The following is a 23,856-nucleotide window of genomic DNA, read 5'->3' as shown; positions in this document are numbered from 1 at the left end:
GATGTATTTTTATCATGAAGCCAGCAACTCGCGGTAAGTTTCATACGACAAAAATTGTCTCGAGGGCGGAGTCGCGGTTCTGTAAGCCATATTGGCGATCGCTGCTCTTTCTGTTCGAATAATATTAAGTACATGACTGCCGCCTACAAAGGGTGCTCAAAGTGGGTTTGCATTTTGCAACGACTTTTTCACCTCAACATAGCAGTCGATCTGAAATAGTAGACAACTGAAAATTTTAAACCACGTCACTGCAAACACTAAAGCTAAGGATGTAAAGCTAAATGAACAAGAAAAGGTAGACATGAAATTTTATGCTAACGGCGTCGAGATCATGCTTGCAAAGCTTTCATGATAACGGAGTGTATGCTCCGGAATGTTTCGTACATTCGTGATTTCTTGTCTTGCCATGGAAGCCGGCACTCGGCTTCAGAGAGGTACACCTCAACCTTAAATAACCTCACGCAGTGGTTGCCACGTGGAGGCTACCGAGCCCTGCGGCAACCACTGTGTGCTTGTAGGTCCGCTTTGCAAAACGAAGCGTAAAGGACATTGCTCGTTTATCTACTTACATACACACGCTCTACCGTATGGGCCCCGGTTGTCTTGCTTTCTTTGCTTTCTTCCTCGTCAGCATTTGTGCGTGGAGAACTGTAACGCCCCGACGGGTGGGAGGAGGCACCTCCCCGAGGGAAAAAAAATACGTTAGCATAAAATCGGAAGAAGCAGATCATAGGTCACGCGTCGGATGACCCTTAATTACCTTGGCTAACAGAAGCAAGCGCTCCACAAGTAGAGAGAGCAGGCTTGCGTGCGCCGTTGCTCTACTCGGCTAACCGCCATGTTGGTCACGACTGCCCTCTGGCATCGAGGGTGCGGCTCGTGCGTCTGCTCTGCGCTACCATATCCATCCGGTCGGCCCACGTCTCACCTGCATGCGCAACCGCGCGCGTTTTATCGCTTGCGAGAAAGCGATTCTCAGCACCATGTCTTCCTTTTGTTTTGTTTTTCTCGTCTTAAGGATGCGCTCACGCCCGGTACGTTTGCGTTCGTATCTCGCCCTTTCCCTCTCGGCCCTGCAGAAGTATCAAGGAACAACAAGCTTGCATCAACGTGTTAGCTTCCTGTCTCTGGAAGCATCCTAGCCATTCTTCCTAGCATGCTGTCGTAGGGCAGAATTGTGAAAGCAATATCCCAAAGCGCCTTCACCTCAGAAAGTCATGACATCCTTCCTCCTCCCCTCAAAACGCATTCTTGATGAGTTCTCTCTGCGGCTCTGCTGCTCGAGAATGTGTGCTATTTGTTTAGGGGTGATAATGGATCGTACACTCGATCTCTCATCAAGATTGCGTATCAGTGCAGCCCGGCACAGCTTATATATGAAAAGAATGAGAGAGAGAGAGAGAGAGAGAGAGATGCGGAGGAGGCAGCGTATAGAAAAGCAATGCCGAGAGAGACGTTCAGGCGGTCAGCAGCACTAGATGGGCGATACGCGGATGCGGCCGTCGCAGGCATCTCAGCGAGGAAGGCCCATTGGAATGCGCTCCCGCTCCTCCCCCAAACTCTGACCAGCGCGAGACGGTCAGACGGCGCTGTCCTGAAATGGTTCTGGAATGCCGGAGCAGCAGCGCTCTCTTGTAGCGGCGCTAAACGGGGGCGACACTGGTGGAATGCGCCTCCGCAGACTTGACGGTCGGCTCACCGCGAGCGCAAGTTCGGCGGCGACGTGTTTATACTGGACACCGGCTATGCTCACCACACGGGGTGCACTCTAAGCCACGCTGGTGGTTCCGCTGTGCCACCCCCTTCCTCCCATCCAGTAGAGGAGGAGGCTGCGCCAACCTGAGCTTCGCGCGCGTAACCACTGTTCACGTCGGAATGTGTAGGCGAAGCTGCCGGCGTGCAGCTGCTGCTGGCCCTGCTCCATCCGTGGCTTTTTCTTTTTTTTCGTTACCTCCGGGTCTCTGCGATACTCTATTTTCGTAAACGTTGTTTTGTGCTTGAGATGCTGTAGGCTCTCTCGCACCGATGGGAGCGCGCTAATGGCCGCGCCGGAGTGGGAGATGAAAATCACGGTCGCAGCCACTCGGTCACGCCGCGCCGTCACACCTGAGCGGCCACTGAATCACGGTCATCCGTGCTTGACTCACGTGCGAGCGCGCGCTCGGCACCGGCCACAATGGGGTCCATCCCGGCGAATGCGCGTGGGCGGACCGACGAACGCGGTCGGTGTCGCGCTCATCATCTGCTGCGTACTCCGCTCGGGACCTTTTCTTTCTTTTTGCCCCCTTTTGGCTCCAGACAAACATGACAGGATGACGTCACTTTTGGTCAAGGGGGTGCCTTTGTTTTGAAAGGATGAGTGGTTCGACTGAATCCAGTTCGCTGTCTCCTTTTATCTGTTCCATCCTGCGTGATGGCGTTCTCTCCTGAGTAACAAGGTGAGCTGGCAGAGGACACGTATGCGCTTCGTCCGGCCATGACACCTTTTAACGAAAAACGCGCCGGTCACGGCAGCGGCTGCTGCTTCTGTTTATTGACAGAATACCCACACGCCATTTTTCCGCTAAAGAAACTAGCTTCTTCAACTCGTACTGTGCCCATGGGGGCGAATTGTCGCTTCGTCCGAACAATCTACATTCGCTCGCTTCTTACGAGGCGACCAGAATTCTCTTTCGCGAATTGCGTGTAGACATAACTTTTGCTGCAGGGATTAGCAGGGGTACAAAAAAGGAATGTTGTTGAAGCCAACGTTTTGACAAGGAGAATTGCATTGGTCGGGACAGCAAATGCTTTGGAAAGTCGCTAATCGAACTCGCGGGCTCGCACTCTACAGCGGAGCTTCGTGAGCCGCTGACACACCACGGCGGAAATCCAAGGCTAATGTGAGATATTCGTTTTAGTTATTTATGTTTAGGCAAAATTATACCTATTGCTTGCTTGCATGAATTTGTTCCGCCTTTCCTTATTCTTTTTTGAAAATGCTCAAGATAATCTAAATGAACATGTCTAACAAATAAGAGCATATAATGCAATCTAAGAAGCCACGACAGCCACTAAAAGCGGAGAAACGAAAGAAAGATAGATAACGCGCCTCTTACGACTAATCTTCATTTGGAAACGTGCGCGTGTGCACATATAGTTTGTTCGGTGGTGCTGCGCTTATCTTGACATATACAAATGAACGTGGATATGAGTTCACGTTTGCAATTAAATGTTAATTTCAAGAGATGCGTCGCGTCCGTGTTTCTTTAAGTGCTCCTGTGGTTTGCGTCGTTTCCGCGCTGATCGACTTCCATTAATTCACCCTTCCAACTCGCCCAACTCAGCACCCTGTTAATCTCTCTGAAAAAATAGAGCACGCGTATCTATGCGCATAGATGGTTTTTTAGAGAGAAAGCTCGGCTTTGACGTAGGCATGGTAGTCTAATTGTGCTCACTCTTTTAACCTCCGACGCCATTTCTGTAACGCAGACCCTACCCAATGGGACGGCAACGACATCTGCGTATGGCTACGCTTTATGAGCGACAACCTCGGGCTGCCGGCGCTGGACGCCGCCAAGTTCCCGGACAACGGTGCAGCACTGTGCGCGCTTACACCGGAGCAGTTCCTCGAGAGAACGGACGCTCGCTCGGCCAAAATACTCAACGACTTCCTGGTTTTAAGAAAGAGGGGTGAGTGACAGCAGCAACAATTCGCGAAGAAGGTTTAAGGTGAAGCTTCCTTTGCCTACGCACCTCCCTTCCCGCTCCCGAAGGTTTGGTGCAAACGTGTAAGTTTCTCGCCGAATAGACAAGTTATTGTCTTGAGCGTTGGCCTGCAAAGTAATGTAATGAGTGCGCCTGTGTTCTGCATGATCAAACGACGAATCATCGCATGAAACCTTTACATGACGTAATCGATATAACATCGTCTCGTAGGTGACAATACCGGGCTGGCGGGTGTGGTCGTACGTCAAAATATCCTGGTACACAGAAATTTTGGCGGAGGCACGTGCCGGGTATCGTGTTAATGTGATGCTGTCGCATGCCATGATGCGCTATGACATGTGAGACCCTCTCTCCTAAGAGGTAATTCAGTCGGGCTAGTCACCTGATAGACGTTTTGACACGAGTGTGATTCACGTTCACCGACCTCTGATATGTATAGAAGGCTGAGTCGGCCTGCAACTCGGTGCTCATCTCCTGACGAAAGGCTACGCACCTGCCTTTAGCCTTTTTTTCACGCTCCACAAAAAATGAATGAATGAATGAATGAATGAATGCGTGTCATATCATGATTTGATTGGTTGATTGAATTTAACGTTCCAAGGCAAGACTGGGGCCATATGAGAGACGCCATTGTTGAAGTCTCTGGATTAATTTGACCACCTGAGGTCCTATAACGTGCACCTAAATCTGAGTACACACACAGCCTTAGAACAGAGAGATGAATATTGACACGTGTACTTATATCACCACCACGTGACAATATGATATAGAGGCAATGAATGAAACCGTAACTAGGCTGGCTTGAGAAGCAGCAATTGAAGTGGGAGGTAAGGCACCTATAGGCAACCAGTAGGTAAGCTCTCCAAAGTAACAAAGGACCTAATAAAAAAACTTCAAATCATGGAAGGGTTCAACTCAAGAGATCAAATAGAATTCGCGGAACTGTCAAAAATGATCAACAAGGACAAAATAAGGGATATTCGAAATTATAACGTGAGAAAGACTGATTAAGCAGTAAAAGATGGACGTTGCCTGAAATCAGTGAGAAGGAAACTTGGCATCGGACAAATGAAGATTAACGCACTGAAATATAAGCAGGGTAATATCAGCAACAATTTCGAAGGTATAGTAAAAGCAGCGGAAAAATTCTATGTTGACCTGTACAGTACCCAAAGCAGCCACGATACCTCCATTCGAAGTAGTAATGAACAGCTTACTGCAGAGGCTCCTTCTAGAACTAGCGATGAAGTTAGAAGGGCCTTGCAAGACATAAAACGGGGAAAAGCGGCAGGGGAAGATGGACCACCAGTCGATTTAATCAAAGATGGAGGAGACACAATGCTTGAAAAACCAGCGGCCCTTTATACGAACTGTCTATCGACTTCAAGGGTCCCAGAGAACTGGAAGACTGCCAACTTCATACTAATCCACAAAAAGGGAGATATTAAAGAATTAAAAAATTATAGGCCCATTAACTTACTTTCTGCATTATATAAAATATTCACTAAGATAATCTCCAATAGAATAAGGGCAACACTGAACTTTAGTCAACCAAGGGAACAGGCAGGTTTCATCAAGGGATGCTTTACAATGGATCACATCCATGCCATCAACGAGGTAATAAAAAAATCCGTAGAGTACAATCAGCCTCTCTATATGGCTTTCATAGATTGCGAAAAGGCATTTGATTCAGTGGAGACAACAGCAGTCATAGAGGCATTACGCGATCAAGGAGTGCAGGACGCTTACGTAAATATATTGGAAAGTATCTACAGAGAAGCTTTATGCGGGCACCGCAGCCGGGAATCGCACCCGCGACCCGGAGTTTAACAGCAGAGCGCCAAGATGCCACGGCAGATCTGTGTGGCCTATTTTGGGGTGTGGAAAGATATATGAAGGGACGTGCAGAACAGAATGGTATAGATATTCTTCTAAATGGAAACCAAAAAGGCACAGCAGTGCATACTTTGTTGGGAAATGTGTAAGGCCTGTTTAATGTAATAAGTACTGTCATTTGATTCTATTTCACCTAATCGTTATTGCTGATTTTTAATATTGTATTCCCGACCTAAATGAGATGCAATTGCACTGACGTCAAGAGAAGAGAGAAATAGAGCGTTATAATTAAAATACAACTGATATATTGAATGATCATGTTCCGAACATTCTATAATCCGTACGACGGGAGGCATTGAATTCAATGCTTTGTAAAACTCTAATCATAGCATGATCGAGCCGCATACAGCGAGTGGCAGCAAGTTTGTCAGTTCGAAGCGAAGAGTTGAAGGTCATCTTTACAAAATTCCATGGCGTATTCGGAAATACTGCGAGGCTAATATAATACAGCAGGAGGCAAGGCATGACTTATAATTTGTACCGCTATTCCTGATTCGCTATTACGTAACCCCAGAGCTAGTGCACCTGGCACCTGCGCCACTGATTGGGAACCAGTCTAACTGAATTCGAACTGTACTGGTGTTCAGTAGTTTGTTAAACGTTACCGGCTTTCTGCCATTGGAACTCACATTAGTGAGGCACTCAGCGCAAATTATTCAATTCAGTATTATAATGAGAAATGGTGCACTCAGCACCTCCGAACGACATCCTCTATTTAATAGCCTCTGGACGAAATGCACGCTATTGCGCCTCCAATTTCCATAGCTGGTATACTCTTTGTAGCTAAGGCGAGTGCAGCTGTCCGGCTGCGTTCCACTCTCCATTCTGCTCTACACAAACTACACTCATTCGCTAAACACTGGCCATCCTTCCTCCCGCTACTCGAGGTAGATTAACGTCATGATGTTTCTGCTTTAACGGCAGCGGTGTATCGTTTGAGAGATGCAGGTCAGCGGTAGCAACGTCCATTAACAGCACTTGCAATTTGCACTTGCGCGCACGCCTATTGGTTATGCGTTTCGCCAGTTTTATGACGGCATATAGAGATCGCGCTACCAGTCTTATCCTGATCAATAGGGCGGATCAATGAGCGAAAAACCTACCCGAGAAGATCTGATCTAAAGCGACGGTGATGGACGCGCAAGCAGGATGGGATGCATGTATTCACGGAGGGGGCGCCTTCCTATAACGGAAATGTAACGGAATTAAAATTCTTTCTTTCTTTCTCTCTTTCTTTCTTTCTTTCTTTCTTTTACTTCATAGACATTTGTTTACCGTATTTTGTTTCAGTCGTTTAAGTAATAAAATATTTATGTATGTCAATCCATTTATAGTTTCGTTTGGATGGCGGACATTGTGATCAAGAAAGCGCTGAAAATTTCTACACTGGCATGATATCGTACGGTACTAAACAACCTCGTTCATTATTCATGTTCTGTCGGAGGTTTGACACACATTGTAACAAACGCGATTCGTAACTGGTAAGTATACACAAGCACTTTCGGAAAGAATCGGTACCAGATCATTGTAATGTTCCATGTCGAGAGATTCCCAGTTCGCCTAGTGCACGCTGGACAACGAGTGTGCTCAAACAAAACGGAATGACGCACAAGCTTCCTTTAACTCATTCGAACAAGTTGGAGATAAGTGTTGTGTATCTTAGTTACGAATGCACAACACCTTTATGATTGCTACAGAAACGACATACTTTGTCTCCGCTCTAAAATTATGAGATCGGTGTTGCTGTGGTTCACTTTCATCGAATTCCTCGACGAATGCGCACATTTTCTTTCTAGGCGATAATCAAGTGGTTTTGCTCGATTGTATTTGAACCACCGGCCCGAGCGTGACAAGCACGAACTTCACTTCCTCCGCGATAGCAGCATCAGGATACGAGGCATGTCTGCGCACCAGTTACTGGCAAACAGCACCAGAGACGTACTTGGCGTAAATGATGGTGCTGCGGTGCTTTAATAACTTAATGGAGACGGCAGGGCCTATAGTCCCTGTGGCCAGGGACTTATCAGTTTCCAATTTCAGTACCTTGCAAATGCAGGCTTGGTTTCTAAAAGCATTATTGACTGTTATGCGATATCTGTAACTCTCTTATAAGGTCATCATAGGCACGCCTAACTTGCGTTGTTTAAGTATGTCGATTACAGTACCTACTGAATAACTGGTAAATGAAAGGGCCAGGAGGTGGGGCCAGTCTTGATAACGAGCGAATGTTGCTTAATTTCCCTCCAACGCTTCCCTATTTCGACCACTAGGATGCGTATACGCTCTTGACTGCCACAGAGGAGATTCGACCAGGCAATAAAGCATCAGCGAATGGATTTCGCACTTGTCTAACCGGTTCTAGCCGTCGCATGCATATCCTATTGTGCCCCGCGTGCTACCGCTAAATATTCACCAATGGCCATTGCAATACCTGATACGGTTATTTTCCAGTTACTCTCCGCGCGCGCACGCACGCACGCACGCATGCACACACGCACGCACGTACTTCTTTTTTAATTTGAACATCACGGTTAGGTGCAAGCACCTGAATGTACGCGGAGAAGTTAATCGTCTCCTTGTGTTTCTTGCCGCATAAACATCTTTTCTTTGAACACAGATGTAAGATCGTGTGGTATGTAAGTTGGCCTGTTGATGCTACATCCTGAACTTTCGCCGTCCCCTCCCCCCCCCCCCCCCCCTCTGTTGCTGTACTTGAAACACACTTCATGGTTGTATTTCGTCGCCTGCAGTAACGAAATGGCTTAGTTTAAATCATATTCCATGCAGTTCTGCATGAATCCGACTTGATATCCTGGATGGAAAGTTATTGTAAACGCTCCTGAGTTAATTTGGAAGAGAGTTAAAGAGAAATCGGCATATTACAACGTCGCACGAAGTTATTACCGATTGTTACGTATATCGGGGCAACGCGACGTCGTGCGCTGCTCTGCGCGCGCGCCAGCCTCTCGGAGAAAGAGACACACGTCTTCTCCACGCGGCTCGCCTGTATGGCGGGGGACCACGGCTTCGGCTGCCTGCCTGCGTGTCTCGCTCGTGCCGCGAGCACACGCACACAGGCCGCGGCTCGCGACTACCGAGCGCGTCGGCGTCTGCTCTGAGGGAACACTCGTTGCACGCCTGGTCAACGCGTTGGAAATTTACAAGCCAATCGGCCGTTTCAGATGCCGGCCTCTTCAAAGGGCCCGCGCTGGACGCCCCATTCAGCCGCGACAGCGGCGATGGCTGCGGCGGCCGCCCGAAGAAGGTGAGTCGTGCCCGCGGCGCGAGCTTTATTCCTGGGAAGGAAGACGGAGGCAGAGAAAATAAAGAGACAAGAAAAATACAGAGAAAGGAAACAGACGCGCGTGCACGCGTGTCCGTCGCCGTCGTTGGTCGGTCAGCTTGCGTCCACCGCTGCCCAAACACTCGCGCCCACACAGGCGGGCGACAACGGCGGCGCGCGCGTTTCCCCTCCCGCGGTCCGAGCGCTGCGGCTGCAGCCTCCGAGCCGTTGCTGCGGCCACGACGACCTCTCCCGCCTTCGATGTTAGAGGTGAGCGTCGCGCAATAATGGGAAGCGCGCATATACGTGCACACAAGCAACAGCACGCGCAAAGATCGCTTGACGTAGTCGCCGGAAGTGCGAGGTGGAGCTGGTGGGGTAGGGTGGGCTCGTGATGGTGGTGCTGGCTGGCAACTGCACCGGCTGAGTGGCCCTTGGCTCTTGCCGCGAATTCGTACCGCCCGTGCACAACAGTCCAGTTTTACGCATGCATATGGAAGTGCCGACACTAAATAACGCTTTTGTTGCTACGCACGCACGTGTGGTAGCCCTATTTTCACTTCATCATGCAGTGTGCGACTCAAAATGAATCACGCGCGCGTCAGTGAGATGGTTCTCTGTTCACACGACCACGCTGAGGAAGAAAGAAAAAAAAAAAGGAAGTCGGACGGGCATGAACCTTGTGAGAATGCTGGTTGCGCTTTAAACCAAGACACGTCAGTCTGTCTTGAACACGAGAAAAAAGAATCTGGTTCTGAAACGGTGGACGACGTGGAACCCGCTTGCTCCTCTGCAGACGGTCTCGTATGCAATTATTGAGCAGGAGCTGCAAGTTATTTCGCTCTTGCTTGAACTGCAGAACTCCGAACGCTCATGGTAAAGCGTTGTCAAATAACGGTAAAAATTTCAGTCAACCTGCGTGGAAGTGCGACAAAGTGGCGGGGTTTGGTATACACTATTGGCAAATAAATGAGCCTTCTCGTGGGGAAAAAAAAAGAAAGCAAGGTATGAACGAATGAGGCAGTTTCGTCTAAGGCGCTAAGAATAAACGTTCTTCGCTGCGATCACATCCCACCAAAGCGCTCCAGTTGCGTCTTCTCAACGCACAGTGGTGTACTTTAGATTCGATCACTTCGTCCGGTCGCACCAGACGAAACGAGCGACGCTGGGCGATGGTATTTGAAACCATGCTACTCGTCACGCGGTGACCCACCTTCACGACGAGCGCATGGCGCGCTTATATGTTGAGGCACAAGTCACAGTGCGAGTGAGACAACACAGTTTATCTTTGTCTCTCGTCTTTTCGTTCTTTTCCGCGAACCCAGCGCCCGTTTCGCGCTTCTCGTCGAGTCCGGACGCGGCTAAGCGGTCGTCACCGTGGGGACACCCCCCTCCTTCCTTTCTTTCTGACTCGCCACGGCGCGAGCTCGAGTGCTGCAGTGCCGAGGCCCCGCTAGCGCGAAACGATCTCCTCGAGGCCCCGGTGGACGGCGGTTCGTCGAAAAAGGGTGTCGTTCGCGATAAGCCTTCCTGCGCAAAAACGCCGGCATCCCGGGACTGCACCGCTATAAGAGAACTCGAGCGAACGTGTTTGCAGCAGATTCAGGGAGGGCGGGGGGGGGGGGGGGGGCGGGGGTTGAGGTTTTCGGGCCGGGTCCACGCGAGGCCTCCTTTTTGTCTCGGGGTGGCAAGGGCGAGATGGCGGTGGAGGCGGTGCGAGAGGAAGGCCCCTCGCCTGCACGATAGATGGCTGTGGCTGCTGATAGGGGCCCGGGTCCGATGACCGAGCAAAACGGGGCCCGAATTGCAGGAAGGAAGCTGTGGCCGCCGGGGTACTTTGCTCGCCCGGGACCCGGAACCCCCGCACCACCGGTCACTCTCTTGTTTTCTTTTGAAGCTGATATTTTGACTCCTTATAGTTTTCGTTTTCGTTCCTGTGTTTACGCGAGCCAGTTCTATCAGGAGGTTTACTTATATCTTATACCCCCGGGCCTTCGTTCTATATCTTAAGTTGGCTTTTGCGCATATATCCATTGAGCTTCTCGCGCAGAGATACCATCGGATATGTATGAATGCTTTTAGTCGTTTCCTTGCACCTCAGCGGCCAACTAATGCCTGCTCCTTGCTTGTCAGCTATGACTTCGAGGATAGCTACCGCTAGTTTTTCATGCTCTGCGAGTATCGCTTTCGACTTGCTGCCTATGTTTGATCGCGTCGCTCACCTTCGCATGTACTGACATAATACTCAGGCCGGTATCGTTCTCTCTCAATTCTTTCTGTTACATTGTAGTTTTCGAAGGGCTTTCGAGTTTTGCGCATCAATCAGTGGTTCCTCGTCGTGTCAGATGCACAAAAGATGTATTATTGTTGTGAGGACCCCTATATAGACCTTAGGATAATAATTAATATTACACTAGTATGTTAACACTATTCCCGTTCAAGCGCATACATGTGCACCTAAAGGATATTTGAAACTGGCAACTTCAAACTTCCAGTTCGTATGTGTATGTGCGTTCGAACAACAGCAAAATTCACCGCTTCTTCCCCTCGAAAGTCACGCCTCTTTATCTTGCCCTCATCCGCCGCCCGTGCCGTATACACAACAATGGTAATGTATCTTGTAAAATACGAATGACCTTTCACTGTGCGTACTCGGTATAGTTCATAGTAAGCAAATACAGATGGGTACACTTCGTGACGTATGATGCGGAGCTTTTCTGGCTTACGGCCAACGGCACTTCCCTGCGGTCCAGGGACGCGCAGCGGCGCGCGAGCGCCGGAAAATCCCTCCGAATAAATCCCCTCATTGACATGCCGCGGTTAACCCATTACCATCGCGGTCACCCTCTCACAGTGTTTAAAAACTCGTCCACATCTTTCCAAGGCTTCGCCTGCGTCACGGTCTAATGCTGCCGTAATACACGTCCCGCTTTCGCTAGAGCAGTTCCACACTCTCCCCTCTTGTCCACATGATAGAATAGAATCCTCCGCTAACAATAACACTCCACCACGACCACGTCCCGCTTTATTAAATGAAAAGGGCAACTCCCAGGTAATCCAGCACCCTCCATTCTGCGATCTATGAGCCGTCGTTGTAGTCGCTATCTCGTACCCTCCCCACCCCCTTTTCTCCCCCACTGCTTCTCCCTACTGGGCGCGCGACCGGCGTCTCCCCCAAGTCATTCTTCGCTCGGCTGCTTTATCTTTTGTCTCGGTAATCGCCGCATTCGTTATTGCGCACGCGCCTCCTTGGTCGCATGCGTTCACCGTCGTTCACGCGCGTCGCCGCAGCGGCGGTGACAAGGCACGTGCCTGCATGTGTGCGTGCGCGCGCCTTTATGCAAATACGCGCGTAGGGAATCACGCCCTGCGGATCCAAAAGAGACGTCGCCGTGCTTCGCCGCTCGGCGTTCGGACGACGTACTCCATCCTTATATGCACCCCCTCTCGCTCACTCTCCTGGAAGCCCCCTCTCCTCTGATCCGTTTATATTGAAAACTGCCTTGCCCGGTGGGCCTGAATAATAAGCCGACCGAGGGGAGAATGCGCCTAGGCGCTGATAGCGCTGAACAATGCTCCCGTTCTGTCCGCCTTTCTTTTTCGCCTTACCGCACTCCGGCCTCGGTTAGCTCTCCCTTCTTCCAAAAGTAAGAGAGAGGAGGCGGTTCGACGTCTTCCCTCAGGTTTCGCAGGGCCTGCGTCCGCGGCGCTGCCCCGTGTCGTAATGGAAAGAGAACACCGTGGCGCCGCGTGTAGTTCATTAAACGCTGGGATCCCCTCCACCCGGGCCGGGATCCCGCCACTGAGGCCGGGATTCGAGGCTGCACTAACTCTCTTCGCGATAGCATCGCTCTTTTCTCGTTCTCCACACTCTCTTCTATCCCCCCTTTCCCCTCTCTTTCCCATAACCTAGTCCCTTGCCTTCTCTTCATCCCGTGGTTTCTCGCAGTTCTCGGTACATAGTACGTACTCTGCTGGGAGTCGCTTGCTGCTTTCTGACTTCTGCCTTGCCCGACTTGCTCTTGTTCTACATTTCTGCTCGTCTATGTGTGCGTGTGTCGCGTCTTCGCAAGCACCCGCGGCTATTTATTGGCTCCCAGCCCTTCTTTGTATGCGACGGCGCTGGGTTGTGAAACTCGGCGAGACAGGGCACGAAACGCGCGGGGTTCATTTGGTCGGGGCCAGGCCGTGCGTCTCGCCGTCTACGCTGTGGGGCTACGTCCATTGCGTAGGTTCGCACGTCGCCGAGCCTTGTTAACCCTTGAGAACGTAGTACCTATTACCTTTGGTTGTTGCAATCTTAACTTCGCATTGGAACTCGGAAACAAAGCAAAGCCTGGGATAAGGTCGATAGAGAGGTTTTATGCTGACACTTCTTCGGAGCTTCAAGCGACAAAATCCAACAGGTTCAAGAAGTAATTTGACCATATTAAATGGCGTGATGGATGTTTAGCGAGTGACATCGGCAAGCGAAAATATGACGTTTATATTGTGGACTTTATGGTCGTTAAAAGCAGCTGCAGGATTATTCTGCTTAATTACTGCCTTTTTTGACACGTGTACGAATTAATTAAAATAAGACATGCAGTCATAGAAAATCAGGATCAGTGGTAATTCAAAACAGGTGCTGCCCCTGGTGATCGTTTGTAAAACATCTCGACATAATTCGAGAGCGTCTTGGCTGAGTTCAGAGGACGTGTGTGGTGCGCTGCATAACGCAAACACAAAAGGTGGATAGATAAACATGTGTACGCCCGTATGTTCTGCCCTAGAAAACACCTACACAATATTTCTGTTATACAAGTTCTGTACTATACATCGCCTGAGTATAGTTACATCTCTTTTTGTGCTGCACTTTATTCCAATCCTGTATAGAACGTATCAAGGTGACGTCACATTAACACATTTAACAGCTCGAAACAGACAGGAGAATTTACACGAGTACACAGGGAAAATAACATTAGTACCGCGTTAATAGTCAACAGCAGTCTCTATGTGCATTAGCTTTGCCTGTGACTTAATATTTCATTCAAGGAGGATAGACTTTTGAACGAGAGGCGGCAAGAACAAAAAGCGGTGTTCATCAGTGTATCGAGGACACTGTACACGAGAATGTGCTTCATTTTACAGTCGAATGTCTTTGTGAGAAAGACTACAGTGTAGCAATTTAATAATTGACAAATAACGATCTGGCGTGTCGTACACCATGCCCTCATGAGCACAAGTCAGAGATCACAGCATTTGTTGCACGGCGCGTATTTGCCTCAACATCTGAAGTTGTCGTTTTTTGTTTGGCGAACATTATTTAGCAAGATGCCACATTACTATAACAAGGAAACAGACAACAATGGCACTGCCATGAAGGCCCACATTCTGAAAAGGCAAGGGGGGTAGCGGAGTCAACTCACTTTGCCCCGTACATAGGATCTACAGTGCGTTCTAGAAATATACGCTCCGGTGCGACTGTGACCACGCTGCTCCCATTATGTGTTTTTATTTAAATTTGTCCTCCAATGGTGCACGCACAACATGAACGGATAAAGGAAGAACGCCGCGAAGGCAAAATATTGCATTTTTCTCTAGGTTGTTAGATTTTAGCCTGCACTGCTCAACATTCGTCCGTACAACACCACTGGTGTCTCCTTTCCTTCACCGTGTGTGTGGCCACGTTGTTTCACGCTGTTGCGTTTCGATATATTCAGCGCTCACTTCGCCACTTGCAATGGGTAGCGCGGCACGTCGAACCCACGCTGTGACAAGCGCAGACTGCCTTGACATCGTCTCAGTTATTGCGTACTGCGACGGGTTACATTCTCTGTTTTGGCGCCTCCTTACAGGCCGAGCGTGCGGCCACGCACGCTCTCCCTCGGCCTTCTCCCGATCCGCATCACTTTACTCCCGGAGCCCTTTCACCGACGTTCCTCCTCGGTTTGTTATATGTGGCGGAACGCTCGCGGAGGCGGAACTCGGATCACAGCTTCCGGCCCTCGAAAGCCGAAGCGACCGGAACGGTGCTTCTCTATTGGATGTCACCATGGCAACTGCGCGGTCGCCTCCCCCGTCTTTCCCCAGCGATCTAACGCGAGCGGCGTTGTAATCCGCCGCAGCGCCTCACTCCTTCCCATCCTCCCCTGTTCCCTCCTTTTCTCCCTTCTACGTCGTATTGATTGGCCTGATCTCTGCGTTTGTTCGCTACAGCTTTTAGACATCATCATCATAACCCAAGAGCAGAACTAGGTTCGCAGAGGAAAGAGGAACGCAAGTCTCGCTTACAACGATCATACACGAAGAGCGAAGGGAAAGCGGGAAGGGAAAAGTAAGCATGGTTTTCCCTAAAAGGAAAGATCAACTTCTGACGTCCGTCTTTCGCTCTTTGTACACCTCCTCCCCTTTCTTTCTTTTTTATCGCTTCTAATTTTTGCCGAGGACCGCCGACTGTCGTCGAAAAGGAGAGGAGAACGCTGATATTTAAGATAACGTAGAAAGGGGGACGCGGAATTCGGGACAACTTCTTGCATTTCTCCTCTATTGCTGTCTCTCCCTTTCCATCTGGCGACAAAATATTTTCCAACAAATAACAATCGGGCGATCACAAAGCTGTAAGCAATGACACCAGCCGCCATCGAATCGAGTCTGGTCTGTGAGATCCGTTTTGTTGCTCCTCTGTTCGCCGATTCGGGTGCTTCGTTCTCTCCTTGCTTTCGCGCGCATATTCTAGTGTTTGTTCCCTTCTTTCAGCTCTCTCCCCATTCGGGCCTCGCTTCGCTCTCAGCCTTCTGCGTATCGCGCAAGCCAAGCCGATCTCTCTTCCCCTCCACTCGTCGTACGCCCACACTGGCGGCCGCAGGAGACGGGGCCGGCACACCGTCAGGAAGGAAGGCCTTGCGGCGAAGCAGACCCAACCAGGTTTAACGTTCCACTTCCTCCGGCGCTTGTTGAAGCCACCGTCGCTCGCTGCCGCCGTGATTTTCCTGTGCAACAGCGGCAACAGGAGCTGACCAACCGCGATGCTCTACGCCGCCGCCGCGCCCGGTAAGGCGCTCTTTCCTGCTGGGCTCTTCCTGTGGTTAGCCCGTTGCTTGCATGGATACCTCACTCGTATTGGAATGATAGGAAATGGCGATAACGTTCGTACTATCCCGTATGTCCGGTGTGAGCAATTTGTCTTACAGCTGAGCCCAGCCTTGCTATAGGCCTGCGCGTAGCGGGTTAAGTTATGACCTGTTGCTGGTGAGATAACAACATTGCGTTCGCCTTTGCAATAGGGTGAGAAGACGACAACCTTCGCTATAGGTGAGACAACAGGATATTAATATTTAAACGTATCTTTGACTATAGCTGTGAGAGACAGTGCTCTGAGTACCTCAAAGTGCACGTGCATGCTAATATCTGGTCAACTACATTTACCATCGAATGAGCTTATCTTAACCGTTGATATCCCCCTATGGCATATCGCAAAAATTAATAGTTACGTTACGGGCACCATTTACACGAATACACCAGTTAATCATATTGCCGTCATTGTCGAACTGCGTTTGATGTAAATTTCAGCTAACGTAAAGCACTGCATTGAGATATAGATGCTATCACAACCATGACTGCGTAAACTGTTTCTGGTATTCGGCATGCTCATAAAACTATTTTAGTCTTACTTCTTGCTCGGCGGTTAAGATCACTTACAAAATGAGGCGGGGACACTTGTTCTGTTCGCGGTTGTGCCAAACGCTTCTTTACGATGCCTGACATTTCATTCTGTAGCTCGCTCGCAACCCGCTTTTTGCAAAGGCGAATCGCTAGATATCTATTCAAAAGGCTGAAAGGAAACGCTTTCGATTCAATTCATTGCAACTGCGATCGGCCATCGCGCTGTCCTTGTGTGCTCAGACCAGACGTCGTACTCCGAGGCCCTCCGCAAGTCCGGCTGGTCTGCGGGCTCTCCTGCCAATGGAGGCTACGAACACCAGACTTCTGTCTCGTCCTGTGAGTCGGCTGCACCTTATGCATGCCATGCATTCGTGCGTCGCGGTTTGCAGTTTATCTGCTCAAGCCGCATATGAAAATATGTGTATTAACAGCTGGGCGATTGCTCTGTTTCTCGATATTTCGCGGTCAACCTGCAAGAACAAATGATGCTGATTGAGGTGCGGAGTAGGGACGAGCAGACTCGCTATCCTTTGTGCGTCTCATGTGAAGCGTGGGGAACAGGTTCAATGCTTTCTGATGCGTCTGATTACGCAGCACTGTAGTAATATATTGAAACGTGAAACCAGTCGAAATAAGCTAGGAACTGCCTTTCTATTTATATTTTCGCCGGCATGTTTCTCATCAGTTTTATCTTCTTCAGTCCTTTTTTCAAGATTAGTTCAGAAGCGATTGTGTAAGTTATTCATACCGTATATAAAGTCAGTGCATGCGGTATTGTATAGACTTGGTTTAAGCGCGCTATTGCCGTCAGCTTTTGTGAAAGTTCCCACCAATTTGGTTTAAATCGCTGTGTTGTCGTAGCCCACAAAATTCACCAATGAAGTGCCTTTTGACCACCGTGAGCTGACGCGAAAATCCAAGATGCATCTACAACATATCAACCTACCACGTGGTGTTACATCGTTGCGTTTGTGTTTAGGCCAACATAAATTGTTTTTATGACAAGGAGCATGAGGAGATGGCTACTTTTCGAACTTAAATGGAGATCCTGCCTTCAGAATCTAGGCGGTGCACGAAGAAATTATGCCCCTTAGTGGTCTAAGGGTCTGAGTAGGTTATAGCAAAGGCTCAGACCCACAGCCTAGGCTTACATCAAGCTTAGAGAATGGCTACGCAACGATTTAACATAGCCTCTAGAGTAAATAAGTAAATCTATATCCATGCCCCTTCGGATTTAAGTTTTCGTTATCGGCTTGCACACCTATCTTTTCCTGTTTGCAAAGCGCTTATTGTTTCTGCAAGTTCATCTAGCTGTAATTCACGTCATCTGGAACATTTACGCTTTCCTTTGATGCCTATCGCTAAAGGATAAGTTTTGTCAAAGCAACTCGTCCACTTCGCTTGGACGGTCTCATTACTTAATTACGAAAACGACGATCTTGCAAAGATGCTTCGCAGTTCCCTTTTGGTTAACCTGACAAAGCATATCGACGCGCGCCGGTTATGCATGCACCGTTCAAGGCATGTGGTGGTAAATTACTTCGAATCGTCTTGTCACAGTAGTGCTTCTGACAGCTACTTGCAGTTCACTGCTTACTGTAAGCGCTTCAGGATTTACATCCGACAAAACGTGTAGTCTGTGTAATACGAAAAGTGTGGTGAGTTCCTTCTATATATAAATGCGGTTGCCTGTATACAGAGTCCATCGGGTCATTTTTACAGCGTGAAGCACTGAAGTGCGGAAAGAAAAGAAAGACAACAAGAAGTTAGCAAAAGAAGGACGAACGCAACTTATGGACCAATTGGTCCAAATTGCTATTCTTATACATAGATGAAGGTCAGTGTAGTCGGGGAAATCATGCCACTCGGTCTCCAATTACGAAGTTAAAATAAAGTAGCCGTGCTAACGAGCACTTGTTGCATGTGCAGTTCTTTGAATTACATTGAAACGTTATGAACACCCCTGACTGTGTGAACAACATAGAAAGTACCGTCTTTCTGCCTCGTCTCCAATGATACGGCGGACTTATGCGCTAATATTTATGAACGTTGCATTAGGTGTACTGGCTGTTAGCATTTGAAATGCACGCCACATTTGTGGGAACTTCAGTGCCAATTTGGAAACTGATCACTTATGTTTTCCGTGTGACGAAAAAAAAAAAAAACAACAGAACTGAGCACTTTTGCATGAAGTGAGATGCAATGACAACGATGATTCTAAATAATTGCTGCTAGTGATTCTCCATTCTGGTTTTCTCATTGCCCTTTATTGTCTCATGAGGCACTGTAACCGTGCACCCAAGTAGGTATAAAAGAAATTTGGGTAAAGCGTGGTTCTGTTTCGTCATCGTCTTCACATTTTCACATATATGTAGCCCTCTTTTTCTTCTCCTTTGTTGCTGTTTTGCAAAATGACCTGATGCGTGAAAAATGCGGCCAGTTATTTCTTTGTCACATACTTTTGCTTGTTCGTGAATATTGACAAACACGACGCGGTAGTATCCCGCCAGTTTTGCTATATGACATACAAACGCCTGGCACGGGTCGCCGTGGTGGCATGTTCTAGCGGCAAAGGCACTAGCGATCCAAACACGAGACTCGGGTTGAAATGCCGTTGTTTTTTCGACACGCCACGTCCTTTGTTTAGATGCTTGAGGCAATTGACACCCTGATCTGCGCTACGGCCAGCAGACATCATGCCATCGTTAACACAGCAAAATGTTCCCATATATCTTGCTGTGAAATTAACTGGGCACTTGCCTCGAACATATTCAAGCGAACTTACTTCATAGGCTACATTACTTGAGTTTGTGTATGTTGAGTGAGAACACGGACCTCTATTTTGAGGTTACACGTGCACGTATGCCTGGCAGGAATGGACACCTAGATTTAGCAAGTGTGCTAATTAGTATGATTTGAGGCAGCAATTTTTTTTCGTTAGTTTCGTTAATATATTGCTAAAGTAACATATTGATAAAGTAATATATTGCTAAAAACGACGTCGTAAGTTCTGCCGTAATTTATTCGTTGGTACCAAACGTTTACTTATCATTACGAACTAACGTTGATGTATTCACGTGTGCTACATATATGGTCAACGTGTCCGAGGTATATAGCGAAGAGAAAATTAAGTTCTTGCTTAACGTCCTGCAGCTGCACTTTGGGCTATGAAACGCCATAGTGCCCACTTCTTTGATTAACTCCGTCATGTAGCTACATAGGAGGCACCGTAAAGTATTACGCATGCATCAAACGTCGGCAAATATATACATTCTGAAATTTTATAGTTTTCCATTAATTTAGAAACAGAGAGAGAATAAAATTTGGGCAGAACTCATCCATGATGGCTATCCAAAGCATACGAAGAACATTCTTTTCAAGGAAAAATAATTTTGGTGAGATTTTAAAAGAATTTTTTTTTAAATTGAAGAGCGCCATAAGCAAGGTTAGGTCCACACTTTTAGAATACACTTCTCTCACGACCAGTCCACATTTTACCGACAGCGCAGTCTTCAGGATCGGCCCACAGAAATGGTTAGATACATAGCCGGAACTAAAACTGGCCCGCCAATGCCAGGAATGCTATTCGCATTGAAAGCTTTACTGACAACTATAGGTTAGCCCAGCGACTGGCTTGGCATGCTACTCCAGTTGCAATATTTGATTAGTGATAAAATAAGGACACACATAGAACGAACTACGCGCACGCAAACGCCGACGGAAAACACAGTAGCCCACAACCAGTTCATTTTATCATTTCGGCTTACATCTCGCAGGAACGATAAATCGCCTTAGTTCCGCTCGTATATAGTACGGACAGCACCGCCGCAGTCTAAGTATGCACTGCACATATGGAGATGCCATATGGCAGTGGTCTATGGAGAACCACGCGCGAAATCCTGAATGTGTAGACCAATCTTCCTGCAGCGTCGTATCGGTAGCTTCACTGGCGCGATGCAATGTCCGGTGTAAGTAAGCGGACTTATTTTTATCTTGTATTTTGTGACCCTCGAAGGATAATGCATCCTTGACGCATCATCCAAGCGTGGTAAACAGCAGGTTTAAAATCCGCGTCACCGGTGGCATCATTTTTCTTGTCGCCAGTGTTATTTTGCGGTGTTTCATTAGTTACCTAGGCTTATGATGAAACGATGCACTCAAGATAAGTGGCACTGAATATCCCTCTTTTTCATGCCTCTTCTCCATGCCCTTATGAAATTGTTGCTTACTGAGATATGAGTTTAAAATGCTGAAACCTCTGTCATATTCTCTTTCCTAATGTAATTTTTGTCCTGATTTGTTTATATTGTCTGCTCCTATTAACTTGCTGATATTCCATGGTCGCCAGTCCCATTCTCTATCGTCTACTGCTGTCCTGACGACAGCTAGTAAAGGCATTTGTGTTTTGTACGTGTGAGTTATGCCGAAGATAATAAAAAGTTCTTGGCAAAGGCACATGTAAGTAAATTCCACTGTCAGCGTTTGCACACTTAGCACCCGCAGGTATTTTTGTATACGTTAGCAGGTGTGGATGTAGTAAATGCTTGAAGGCAAATTTTGCATATGCGATGCGCAAGAAATACGTTAATGGATCAGCACCTGCTTTCCTTCCTTAAGTTCTTCCTGATTTTTCATGTTTTTCGACATTTCTCATAGTTCCGACGATGCCTCGACGCCGTTATCTCCGGGATCCGCCACTGGCGCTACGTACGATAAGAAAAGAATGATAAATAAAACGGATCGTTGCAATGTACAACACCTCAATTCGTCTTGTTGAGCACTGGCACTTCCAAGTTCGAGTTTAAGGAAAACGTTCTCACTTTTTGACAAATTCAAGCTTGCTGAAGGAAGGCAGAACGCACAGAATTATCTGTATGGATTCTAATAGCAAACATGCTTAACTAGCACATTTAGCAGTTAAGGACATTTACGAACGTAAATAATGTAAAGCGACACGTGTAGAGACGTGCTTACCTATAATAGCAAGTATTTTTAATTCCTTGTGACCAGAAGCCGCCATCACCATTTTCTGGCTTGCTCCCCTACCCCACCACCTTCTGTACTCAAGTCAAGAAAAATGTTCATGTGGCCAACTATACGGAGGCCGAATTCAGAAACTTTTTCGTTCGCAAGTGTACTCTGCCCTTGGCCGGCCGCCTTCGATAATAGTACGCGCAGCATCAGGATTCGGTGCAATTTTTTTCAACGGAAAATTCCAGTGTAAGAGCTCCTTGGGAATGCGGGCCCAGACATCTTGCAAAGAATCTGCGAAAGCTCAAGCGCACAGTTGTCTCACCGACCGTCTTCGCATACACGCACATCCCTCCAGCGATTTAGCCATCTTCAGGAAAACCATCGCAGCGCTGTACAACGAGTGCCAGGGTGACTCGAAAGGGTCGGTGGAGCCAGACCACCGTGTTCCTGCCGAGATGAAGACAAGATTTCTGGCGACCGCAAGAAGCGGCGTCAGTCGCGAACCTGGCGAGACGCGAGAATGTGGGCATATGTGAGCTATGGCGCAGGCGGGCGAATGTAGGCGATCGTTGTGCCACTGAGCGGGGTGCAGTTACCCTTTGCTCAAAAACGCTTTATTTGGACCTCGAGCCAATATAGGTTTGGGAAAAGCGAGCGCCGTCGTAATAAATTACCCGTGGCGGCGCGGGGTAAGTCGCGACGGCGCCATCTCATCGCTGCCGCCGCCGCGGATAATTGTGGGTCTCCTTTCTCATCCTGTGGCGTGTACTCGTTCTTGCAACAGCGATCCTGGTGGCGCATCTTTGAGAAAGTGGATCTCTGTTTATTTTCGTTCTCAGTCCTTTTTTTTTTTTTTTTTTTTTTTTTTTACGGCGCCATGTATCTCATCATGCTGCCTGTTGGCGACAACCTTCGTTTTGCACCTTGACCGATTCGCAGCTACTTGGCGGCGTATTCTTCAAGCACTTTGACCCTGGCGAATCCCACCAGCATTGAAAAGGTCGCCTGTGCGCACATGAAATGATATTGGTGCGCAGGTTCCTTGGGAACTCAGTGCGATCGTCACTGCACTTACCGGGAAAGCAAAGGTTCTTGTCATTAGTTAACCAAGCGCACATGAGAAACACACTCGAAGAAAACACAGGGCCGGCCGTAGATGTACCGACTTCCCGAGAAGTGTTTATTTTGTTGTTTAGGCTTACCGTGTTTTGGTTTGCGAGCGAAAAGTTATAGTCATTTTGCGGTGACAAGCCTAATAATGACAACGATAATTTCGAGCTGCTGGTTTGTTTAAACGGAATATAACTGCACATATATCTACTTTTAAAGATTTTTTTTTATATCGTCTTTCTCGCCTTATTAAAAACGGGAAGTTCAATTCAATGATTACCTATAGAAGGGTTGCTGTCGTACTTTCTTTTTATTCTTGTTTTCTTATTTATCTACCTAGTTAAAAACAATACATAGTGAATCAAGTATACTCAGTAAAATATTAGATATTGTTTGACGCTAAAATGCCTTTCTTCCCAATCTTGTATAGCACCAGGCAACCGGTTGCGTACTTCAGGGAGCACATATTTGATGTTCCAAATGTATTCCGTTACAGTGCATGAGGTGCAAATCTCCGAAGCAAGAGCAAAGATAGCCGTAATGGCGATGCTTAAACAGCCGAAACATGCTACAATCAGAGTGCAGCACCCTTCTCGCAGGGGTTGAGCAGACTCTACGCATTACACGTGTGCGTATATATTGGCAACCGATAAAGCGGACGGAGCCGCAGCCAAACCTAAAGTTGGCAGAGCCCCACACTCGTCGAGCGCATTCTATGGGTTCTGAAGGAAAACGTTTCTTGCGCATCCGTTTCATTTATCTTTAAAGAAAGCACGTAGAAAACTGCACAATTAATCCTCGTGTATAATTAAACACAATTTAAGGAAGGAGTTGCTAGTCTCTCTATCTCCTAGTCTTTCCTCGGCTGCATTGTCTATTAATTCCATGCCCCTCGATTACCTGTCCCCGAACACGTTGTGACTAGGCGTCACAAATCTCAAAGAAAAAGCAACAGCAAGAAGAAGACAGTATGTTCAGCAGTATGCCTCCTTAAATGACACCTGCTCAAATTGCGTTGGTGTCAATTCCGGCGCTCCCCAGGCGTCTGTGCTTGGTCCTGTATTATTTCTGATCTTTACAAATGACGTCGTTACTGATATCAATGTTAATATTAAATTGTATGCAGACGACTGCATGCTTTATGAAACAATTAGCTTAATCAAAGATCAAGTCAATTTAAAGAAGAATCACCAAAAAGTTATATCCTGGTATGAGAAGTGGGAGATGACTATTAGTTTTGA

At 47.9% G+C, this 23,856-nt stretch overlaps 1 protein-coding gene and 1 long non-coding RNA gene across 4 annotated transcripts in view; one reads left to right on the top strand and one right to left on the bottom strand.

Annotated features, from left to right (window-relative positions):
- The window catches only part of LOC129385176 (uncharacterized), a 288,497-nt gene that overhangs the window by 85,324 nt on the left and 179,317 nt on the right, over positions 1–23,856 (bottom strand). The window lies entirely within an intron of this gene.
- LOC126532330 (transcriptional regulator Erg-like) overlaps positions 1–23,856 on the top strand; it is a 54,583-nt gene that overhangs the window by 21,667 nt on the left and 9,060 nt on the right. Inside the window, exons 2-4 of one of the 2 annotated variants that reach the window (XM_050180040.2) lie at positions 3,472–3,672; positions 8,787–8,869; positions 16,777–16,867. In XM_050180040.2, the coding sequence (XP_050035997.1) occupies positions 3,472–3,672; positions 8,787–8,869; positions 16,777–16,867 (375 nt within the window). The remainder of the gene's footprint in view (positions 1–3,471; positions 3,673–8,786; positions 8,870–16,776; positions 16,868–23,856) is intronic. The other variant, XM_050180039.2, reaches the window with a different exon arrangement.

Source organism: Dermacentor andersoni, chromosome 5, assembly GCF_023375885.2.
Source record: "Dermacentor andersoni chromosome 5, qqDerAnde1_hic_scaffold, whole genome shotgun sequence".
Taxonomy (NCBI): domain Eukaryota; kingdom Metazoa; phylum Arthropoda; class Arachnida; order Ixodida; family Ixodidae; genus Dermacentor; species Dermacentor andersoni.
The sequence above is the reverse complement of the archived record's forward strand: the minus strand, read 5'-3'. Positions and strand labels throughout refer to the sequence as shown.